The sequence below is a fragment of the Carcharhinus amblyrhynchos genome, chromosome 24 (assembly GCF_965287045.1).
Source record: "Carcharhinus amblyrhynchos chromosome 24, sCarAmb.v2.hapA, whole genome shotgun sequence".
Taxonomy (NCBI): domain Eukaryota; kingdom Metazoa; phylum Chordata; class Chondrichthyes; order Carcharhiniformes; family Carcharhinidae; genus Carcharhinus; species Carcharhinus amblyrhynchos.
Genome location: NC_137347.1, coordinates 26084795 through 26095251, shown reverse-complemented (window position 1 = coordinate 26095251; position 10457 = coordinate 26084795). Strand labels below are relative to the sequence as shown.

General features: G+C 42.4%; 1 protein-coding gene across 2 annotated transcripts in view; it reads left to right on the top strand.

The window, feature by feature from the left end:
• Positions 1 to 3220: 3220 nt before the first annotated feature.
• Positions 3221 to 10457, top strand: part of trappc3 (trafficking protein particle complex subunit 3) — a 30002-nt gene continuing 22765 nt past the window's right edge. The window contains exons 1-2 of one of the 2 annotated variants that reach the window (XM_080211217.1): positions 3221 to 3375; positions 9128 to 9175. In XM_080211217.1, the coding sequence (XP_080067343.1) occupies positions 3334 to 3375; positions 9128 to 9175 (90 nt within the window). In that variant the 5' untranslated portion in view covers positions 3221 to 3333. The remainder of the gene's footprint in view (positions 3376 to 9127; positions 9176 to 10457) is intronic. The other variant, XM_080211218.1, reaches the window with a different exon arrangement.

Genomic DNA, 10457 nt, shown 5'->3' with positions numbered 1-10457 from the left:
TATAAATCCTATCCCTAATAATTTTTTCTAAAACCTTACCCACAACAGAAGTAAGACTCACCGGTCTATAATTCCCAGGGAAGTCTCTGTTCCCCTTCTTAAACAATGGGACAACATTCGCTATCCTCCAATCTTCTGGCACTATACCTGTGACCAACGACGACCTGAAGATCAGAGCCAGAGGCTCTGCAATCGCCTCTCTTGCCTCCCACAGAATCCTAGGGTAAATCCTGTCCGGCCCAGGGGACTTATCTATTTTCAAACCCTCAAGAATATCTAGCACATCCTCCTTATCAACTGCAATACTGTCCAGTTTACAACCCTGTAACCCAGTATTCTCCACAGCTACATTTATGTCCCCCTGCGTGAACACCGAAGAGAAATATTGGTTCAATGCCTCTCCAATCTCTTCCGGCTCCACACACAAATTCCCACTGCTGTCTCTAACTGGCCCCAATCTTGCCCTAACCAACCTTCTGTTCTTAACATATCTATAGAACGCCTTAGGATTCTCCTTAATCCTATCAGCCAAAGTCTTCTCATGTCCTCTTTTAGCCCTTCTTAACTCACTCTTTAACTCCCTCCTAGCCAATCTAAAGCTTTCTAGTGCACTACCAGAGCCCTCAAGTCTCATCCGGACATAAGCCTCCTTTTTCTTTTTAACCAGCGAACCAACTTTCTTAGTGTACCACGGTTCCCTAGCTCGACCAATTCCTCCTTGCCTGACAGGGACATACAAATCAAGGACTCGCAGTAGCTGCTCCTTGAAAAAACTCCACATTTCGGATGTTCCGAGACCCTGTAGTCTCCTAGTCCAACCTATGCTTCCTAATTCTCTCCTAATAGCCTCATAATTACCCTTCCCCCAGCTAAAACTACTGACCTGAGGTTCATGCCTATCCCTTTCCATCACTAAGGTGAACGTAACCGAATTGTGGTCACTATCACCAAAATGCACACCAACTTCCAAGTCTAGCACCTGGTCTGGCTCATTTCCCAGCACCAAATCCAATATAGCCTCACCTCTAGTTGGCCTATCAACATACTGAGTCAAAAAACCTTCCTGCACGCTTTGCAGAAAAACTGACCCCTCTAATGAGCTAGAGCTATAGCTATTCCAATCAATATTAAAGTTAAAGTCCCCCATAACAATTACCCTATTACTTTCACTCCTATCCAGGATCGTCTCCGCAATCCTTTCCTCAACCTCTCTAGAACTTTTAGGAGGTCTATAAAAGACTCCCAACAGGGTGACCTCCCCTCTCCTATTTCTAATCTCCGCCCATACTACCTCAACAGACAAGTCCTCATCAAACTTCCTCTCTGACACCATGATACAATCCTTGACTAATAATGCTACCCCTCCCCCCCTTCTACCTCCTTCTCTGCTCCGACTGAAGCATTTGAACCCCGGAACCTGCAACAGCCATTCCTGACCCTGCTCTATCCATGTCTCTGAAATGGCCACAACATCAAAGTCCCAGATACTGATCCACGCTGCAAGTTCATCCACTTTATTGCGAATACTCCTCGCATTAAAGTATACGCATTTCAAACCCTGCTCCGCTTCACCCCCATGATGCCGTGCATTGCAGTCCCCATCTATGCCCCCCTCACTTTCACCCCCGCTACTCAGGATCCCACCCCCCCTCTGAATCAGTTTAAACCCCCCTGCATAGCCTTTGCAAATTTCCCCCCCCCAAGATATTGGTTCCCCTCTGATTCAGGTGTAGACCATCACTCCTGCAGATGTCCCACCTTCCCCAGAATGAGCCCCAATTGCTCAAGAACCTGAACCCCTCCATCCTGCACCATCCCCTCATCCACGAATTCAAACTTTCCCTCTCTCTGTTCCGCTCTAAACTATCCCGTGGCACAGACAAGAGTCCCGAGATAACCACTCTGTCCGACTTGGCCTTAAGTTTCCACCCCAACTCCATAAAGTTCTGCTTAATATCCCCTTCCCTTAACCTCCCTATGTCATGCGTCCCCACATGAACTATGACTTGGGATTGATCTCCCTCTCCCTTAAGAATCCTGAACACCCTCTCTGAAACATCCTGGACCCCAGCCCCTTGGAGGCAACACACCAGCCCTGAGTCCCTACCATTACCTCTGACTCTCCTATCTGTCCCCCTAACTGTGGAGTCCCCAATCACTAGGCCCAATCTTTTACATCCCCTAACCATCTGAGCCTTCACAACAGGGTCTCCTCCAGAGACCTGCTCCCTTTGGCTATCTCCAGTTGATTCCTCCTCAACTGTAGCCTCCAGGACAGAAAACGTATTTTGAACTGAAAGGTTAACTCCATTTCCCTCTTTCTCTCTCTGACAGATGCTGCCCAGTACTTCCAGAATTGTCTGGATTTGTTCCACAGCGCAGCGGCACAGTGGTTAGCACTGCTGTCTCAAAGCACTAAAGACCTGGGTTTGATTCCCAGCTTGGGGTCACTATCTGTGTGGAGTCTGCACGTTCTCCCCATATCTGCCTGGGTTTCCTCCAGGTGCTCTGTTTTCCTCCCACCGTCCAAAAGACCAGCTGCTTAGGTGCAATGGCTATGCTAAATTCTCCCTGAGTGTGTCCAAGCAGATGCCAGTATATGGCAATGAGAGGCTTTTCATAGTAATTTCATTGCAGCATTTATGTAAGCCTACTCGTGACACTAATAGACTAAAAACTTTTTTTAAGACATGTTATTGTAAACCTACTTGTGACAATTGTTTATAAATTTAAATCTAGAGATTCTATAACTCTTCATTGGTTCAAAAAAAATTACAGCAGAGGAACAGGCCCTCCAGCCCTCCAAGCCTACACCGACCATGCTGCCCCTCTGAACTAAAACCCCCAACCCTTCTGGGGACCATATTCCTCTATTCCCACCCTATTCATGTATTTGTCCAGACAGCCCCTTAAAACTCACTATCGTATCCGGCTCCACTACTACTACTCACTATTAGTTCAAAGCTTATTATATTTTTTAACTGTACTCAGTCCTTGATTGCCGGTCAGAGATCCCTGAACAGTTAACTCCAATACCCTCCTTCCTTCCCTCAGATGCTCCTTCCAGAACTTTCTGGACTTGTTCCAACCGTCACCAGATGACCACGCGCCCAGCGTTGTGGGGCTTGTAGTCCAGGTGCGTCACCGTCATGCTCTGGCTGGCGGGCGGGCGCGGAAAGAGACTACATCTCCCAGTGGCCACTGCGAACGTAGGCGCATGCGTATCCCCCCCACCTTCCTCGGGATCTTTGCGGTGGGGATTTATCTTTCGGGAAGGATTAGAGACAGAGGGGCTGAGAAGTCTCTATTGCTCAGCTCCCGTCAAAAAAGAAAATGTCTCGTCAGGCCAGTCGAGGTACCGAGAGCAAGAAAATGGTAATTAGAAATTCTGCGGTTAACGAGGCCGAAAGCAAGTGGAATGGAATGTTTAATCTGTTAGTGCTGGGCCTGGTTTGGAGCTGTTGATCTAATTCAAAATATTTTCCTATGGCTGGGGCAGGCTCCTTCATACTTTGTAGCTGACAATCACATGTAATATGCCTCGAGATACTCCTATCGTGTTCTAAACGTTCATGCTTCTTTGATATAATCCTAAGTATGTACAGAATAGGGAGTTTGCAATCATCCCTATTACTATCGATATTTCTGCCCTCATGTAATTTAGCCTTAGCCTCGTACAGTTTGATTTGATTAAGTACAAGATGTTCTTTTTGTAATCTGATAAGGGTGCACAACAGTTAGCACTGTTGCCTCAAGGCGTCAGCCACCTGCATTCAATTGGAGCCTTGGGCCATTGTCTCTGTGGAGTTTGCATGTTCTCCCTGTGTCTGTGTGGGTTTCCTCTTGGCGCTCCAGCTTCTTGCCACAGTCCAAAGATGTCAGGTGGATTGGTGTACTAAATTGCTGCTTAGTGATATGGAGATTAGCAGGGTAAATATGTAGGGGTTACAGGTGTCTGGGTCTGGGTGGGATTGTTGCCGGTGCAGCCTTGATGGGCCTAATGGACTCTTTCTACACTATAGAAATTCTATGATAGAAGCAACTTGCATTTATTTACAAGCTTGAAACCATGCCATAAAAGTAGAGGTTCAAGTGAGTATAATCATTTTCAAGTATTTTGTATTGTTCAATATGGGCCCCAAAATACTTGAACAAGTATTTTGGGGCCCATACGGTTCCACTAAAAATTGAAACATAATATTGCATGTAAACCTGATTTAAGATTTCATTGGCTGTTTGTTAACAATCTGATCTGGCCCATGAACATATTTTTGGTTGTTAGGGCAATTGCCTGGATATGTTGTGAAATAACAAGCAATGATGATTTAGTCTATTGGACAGAAAAGACTTGTTTGGGCATCAAAATGTTAAAGCCATTGATTGAAATAGAAATCAAGTTTGTTTACAAATCTTCCATTGAAATTAAAGCAATTTGACTATAATATTTGAACATGATTCCCAATGCATTATAACTGGAGAAAATATTGTAATCTTCTGTTATGTCAACTTATTAATATAAACTATAATGTGACCCAGTTAGTTTTTCTGACTTGCCTACTGCTGTATTTGCCCAGTCCAGCCTTTTGCTTCATGCATACCTACCCAGCATCTGTATTTTCCCTGAAACACTAATGTTTGTCATTCAGTTAATTTTGAATGTTTATTAGTAAAGAAAGAGGTGCATTTTAAACTTATCAAATCTAATGTGTCTCAAATTTGAATAATGTTTGTACGTATGAAAGCTGATCATCAGCATCTCCATTGCAATACTCTCAGTTGAGTGAGATAAGAAAATGGCTCAAAAATATTGGCAACCAAAGACCATTGCTTGTCACCTTTTTAAGGGTTTAATTTAGCTCTTTTTAACAAAATGTAATTAAGAAACAAACAAATTGGATCCTGGAGAGAATTACTTCAGTGCAAATATTGTATTTTTTCAAAGGGTAACTTTGAGACTTTTTTCTACCCTTTTTTTGGAATATAATGTACAGAGGAGGTATTATTCTTAGGCAGTCTCTCAGTGTCGAGAATGAGTGACTTGCTTCCATACTAAAATGAGTTCTCAGGTGATTGAGGAGTACTATACTCGACATACAGTCTCTGTCACAGATGAGAACATAAAGAACATAAGAAATAGGAGCAGGAGTAGGCCATCTAGCCCTTCGAGCCCGCCCTGCCATTCAACAAGATCATGGCTGATCTGAAGTGGCTCAGTTTCACTTTCCCGCTTTCTCCCCATAACCCTTAATCCCCTTGCCTACCAAAAACCTATCTACCTGCGTCTTAAATATATTTAGCGAGGTAGCCTCAACCACTTCAACGGACAGAAGAACCTCTCCACCTCTACCCTGTCCATCCCTTTCATCATCTTATACGTCTCAATGAGATCTCCCCTCATTCTTCTAAACTCTAACGAGTACAAACCCAGTCTATTCAGCCTCTCCTCATAGCTCAACCCCCTGAACTCTGGTATCAGCCTAGTGAATCTTCTCTGCACTTCATCCAAGGCCAAAATATCCTTGCGCAGGTGCGGCGACCAAAACTGCACACTGTACTCCAGCTGCGGCCTCACCAGTGCCCTGTATAGTTGCAGCAAGACCTCCCTACTTTTATATTCAGTCCCCCTTGCTATGAAGACCAGCATCCCATTAGCCTTCCTGACCACCTGCACCTGTAGGCTGGGTTTTTGCGACTCATGCACAAGGACCCACAGGTCCCTCTGCACTGTAGCATGCTGCAGCTTTTCGCCCTGTAAGTAGTAGTCCTTCCAACCATTATTCTTACCAAAGTGGATAACCTCACACTTGCCAACATTGTATTCCATCTGCCAGGTCCTCACCCACTCGCTCAGCCTATCTAGATCCCTCTGTAGACTTTCCACACCCTCCACACAATTTGCCGTTCCACCAATCTTGGTGTCATCAGCAAATTTTGACACCTTACACTCGGCTCCCTCCTCCAGATCATCTATATAAATAGTAAATAGTTGAGGCCCCAGCGCCGATCCCTGGGGCACTCCACTAGTCAGCAACCGCCAATCCGAACAGCACCCATTGACACCCACTCTCTGTCTCCTATTTGACAGCCAAGCCCCTATCCACGCTAACACCCTAACCCCAACTCCATGCCCCCTAACCTTCTGTAACAACCTTTTGTGCGGCACCTTATCAAACGCCTTCTGAAAATCGAGAAACACCACATCCACCGGTTCCCCTCTATCCACCGCACTAGACACATCCTCATAGAATTCCAATAAATTTGTCAGACACGACTTCCCCTTAACGAAACCGTGCTGTGTCTGCTCTATCAAACAATTCTTCTCAAGATGCCTCGCTATTTTCTCCTTGATGACAGATTCAAGCATTTTTCCTATAACGGACGTTAAACTAACCGGCCTAAAATTCCCTGCCTTTTGCCTGCTACCCTTTTTAAACAGCGGCGTAACATTAGCCGTTTTCCAAACTTCCGGCACTTCCCCGGAATCTAGCAAGGTTTGGAAAATAATCACCAAGGCATCCACTATCACCTCCGCCATTTCCTTCAGAACTCTTGGATGCATTCCATCTGGTCCTGGGGACTTGTCCACCATCAGTCCCTCTAGTCAAGCACTGCCTCTCTAGTAACAATGATCTCATTCAGGCCCTCTACTCCTACCATCTTTCTATCGTTAACACCTGGCAAACTATTTGTGTCCTCCTCCATGAAGACCGAAGCAAAAAAGTTATTCAAGGCCTCAGCCATTTCCTCATCCCCCACCGCTAAATCCCCCCCTCATCCTCTAAGGGTCCGACATTCACCCTAGCCAGCCTTTTTATAAAAACTCTTACTATCCTTTTTTATATTTAGCGCTAGCCCAGCTTCATAGTTTATCCTTCCTTTCTTTATCAACTTCTTCGTCATTCTTTATTGATATTTAAACCTCTCCCAATCCTCTTGCCCACTACTCTTAGCCACTCTAAATGCATCAGCTTTTAATTTAATACTCTCCTTTACCTCCTTCGTTATCCACGGCTGATTATCTCTCCTCCTACGATCCTTTTTTACCATCGGAATAAATTTCTGCTGAGCACCAAAAAAGATCTCCTTAAAGATCCTCCACTGTTCCTCAGCAGACCTACCTCCCAATCTGCTCCCCCAATCAACATTCGCCAATTCCTCTCTCATCTTATTGTACTCCCCTCTGCTCAAACAGAGGACACAGGTCTGGGATCCTACTTTGTCCTCCTCCATCTGCATCAGAAACTCCACCATACAATGATCACTCTTCCCAAGAGGCAGATGATGATTAGAGGATCAGGCAGGTGAGGCGTCTGACTTGCCACATGCCCCTTTCATTGTCAACGCTTGGCTTTAGTTTATTCTTGGCGACAAAACTCAGTGTTCAGCTTCTTGCTAAATGCTTTTCCTCCAGTTCGGACAATCTTAGACTAGGCATTCCTAGATGTCAGTGGGAATGTTACACCTTTTAAAGGATGTTTTGGGAGTGTCCTTGAAGTGTTTTCTTTGCTCTCTTGCCATAATAACATTCACTTTTTCTTAAGAAATATTTTGATTCTGCTGTATGGGTCATTAACTTGAACAACGATATCAGTAGTATGAGAAAAAGCCTGCCCACTTTGTACGTACGAGGAGCCTAATGGTTATTCGTGTAGATGTAAAAGTCCTTAAACTAAATAAAATGCACTAGTTTTAGGCATATGTCTGACATTTTTTCTGCCCTATTTGTAATGTACAGAGGAGTCTCTTTACTAAAATCTCTTACTACTGGAGAATAAATTGTCTGTTTCTTGTAATGCACCATATGGTTAGACTAATGCTTCCTTAAGTGACTCCTTTTTTTAAAGAAAAGCCACCCTCATGAGTGTTATGAACTGCATCTCTATATTTTAAGCAATACATTTGTAATAAGGCAGTTTTAATAAATATGTAAAGAAAACTGAACTTGTCAGTATTAGAATTACTCATATTGTTCTTGTGGAGCAGTTCCCACATTTAGTTATATTGTGTAGAGGGCAGAAAGCTAATAGCATAAATAAAAGATCAGCTGGGAGAAGTTACTTTAGGCCCTCTCAACTTTTTCAGGAAGGTTAAGTGAATTAGAAGAGACCTTGAGTGCTGGTGATCAGTTTAGAAACTGATCTTTCACTGTTAAATTCATATTTTTAACTGAATAATGTTACAAAAAAGTTTTTTAAAATAACTGTCACATGCAGACTAATTGCAATCATAATTGTTGACATTTTCTTCCTGTATGTGTGAATACATATCACATATGTCTGTCTATTGCTGCAAATGTGGGCATGAAACAATGTTATATAGTTATAAACCAGCTGCAGCACAAGTAACTCCTGATTTTTGACCTTTTTGGAAGAATCTTCATATTTCTTCAAATGGTGAATTATTTGCTTGGAACATAGTGTATTAACGTGGATAATTGTCCTGGTTATTTTATATCGAGTGTCAGTGTATATATGCTAATTTTCAGGATGGTTTTGAAGTTTGATAACTTGCATTTTTATCATTGGTTTCACCTGAGTCTTTTTCTGCACAGATTAATCTGTGGCTGGAATTAAAGCATAATATTCAGTCCTTTTTATGTTAGTACTGTTTAGCGTGTTTATCTAATGTTTGTGGCCCTGTGCGCACAGCAACTAAATTACTGTGGCTAAAAGCCATAAATGCCTGTTAAGCTTTTTTCTTGCTTTTTTATGAAGATTGGAGGGACAAAATATTGGCACAGGTCGAAGTATGTTAGCATAATGTTTGTTTGTGAACGTTAAGATTTAGGTCATTTTCAATAAGCACTGTCCATGCATGCATGATTTTTAAAAAATCAAGAATATGCTTTGCTGAAATTTCTATCAATCAAAATTGATGAACTTCTCTAAACTTCATTAAACAATTCAGTACATTCAGAACCAAATTCTCAATGTGTTGGGGTTAAAACTGATAGGTCACCTAATTTTGCTGTATGTGCAGGACTGCAAGATCTTCTGTTATATTTTATCCAGATAATACATTATTTTGAAGTGTACTTCATTGTGTACAAGTTTTGTTTTGTGTGATGTCACTAAATCTCAATTCTGTCTTTTTCCTGTCTCTTTTGCCTAACGCACTCATTCTGTAGTACTGGTATTTGCCATTCATTTCACCTTCTGCATCTCTGCATCTCATGGTAGGTGTTAGGAATACTAATCTCTTTGAAAATGGGTTTGCTGCAATGCACGTTTTCATTTTGCTTTCTGATTTGCTTCATGGCTATCCCTGCGCAATGTAGTTTCTCCTTAAATTATGAAATGCGAAGTGAAATTTGTAATCTGAGTTCAAAACTTAATTTGATTTGTAATATCTGTTTGATGTTTTGCTGTGGGAATTAAGAAAATGAATTTGGTTAATTTACATTGAAATTGCTGCATCAAGCCTATGAGAAATGTGTCTGTGATGTTGTGGAAACTACATTTCTGATTTAAGGAGAGTTTAAAAAATCATGTGCATATTCCTCATCAGTATCCTGCTGGAATAGTTGTGTATTTATTTGTAGATACCTTGAGGGAAAATATGATTGAGTTTGGCTGTGGTCACCTGTGGAGTGAATGTGCATTTGCAACTTCAGGTCTGGTAGCTGGAGATTATTTTCCCTGTTCTGAGACCATCTATAATCCTAAAACCATTGAACTTGTGGTGGGGTTTAAGAGGGCAGATGGACATGCATTTGTTCTGGGAAATCAAGATATTTTCTAGTTTTTCCAAAATTGACCACTTTTTGTATTTTTTTTTGCCTCTCACAGAAATTAGAATTACTGGTAATTAGAGGAAATGCTTCACCTGGTTTCAGAATCGAATACAATGGACAGGATCTTTTCACAATTTCTGTTTTGAGTGAGGGAAGGGAAAGAAGATAAGACGGAATGCAAGCTTGACTTTAGAGTTACCCAATAACTTGCTGAGTTTGAATGCATAGCCCAGTTAATTGAATCAGAGATCCTATGATTCCTGGTTTAGAACTATAGAAAAATCACAGTACTGAAGGAGGCCATTTGTCCCATCTTGTCTATGCCAGTCCAAAGATACCCCAGGTGTCCTGTCTAATTCTACCTTTCTGAACCCGGCTCATAGATCTGTAGTTTACAGCACTTACGTTGCAGATTCAGGTACTTGCTAAAAGAGTTCAGGATCTCTGCCTCCACCACCAACTCAGGCAGCGAATTCCCACTACCTCTGCATAAAAAGAAAATATTCCTTAAGTCCCCTCTACACCTTCTGCCCCTTTTCTTGAATCTGTGTCCCCTGGTTCTGGAATTCTCTGCAAACGGAAACAATTTTAACCTGTCCACTCAATCTCTTCCCCTCAACTTTGAATACATCAATCAAATCACCATCAGCCTTCTTTGTTGCAAGGAAAATAACTGCAATCTATCTAATCTCTCCTTGTAGCTACACTTTTCCATCCCTGGCAA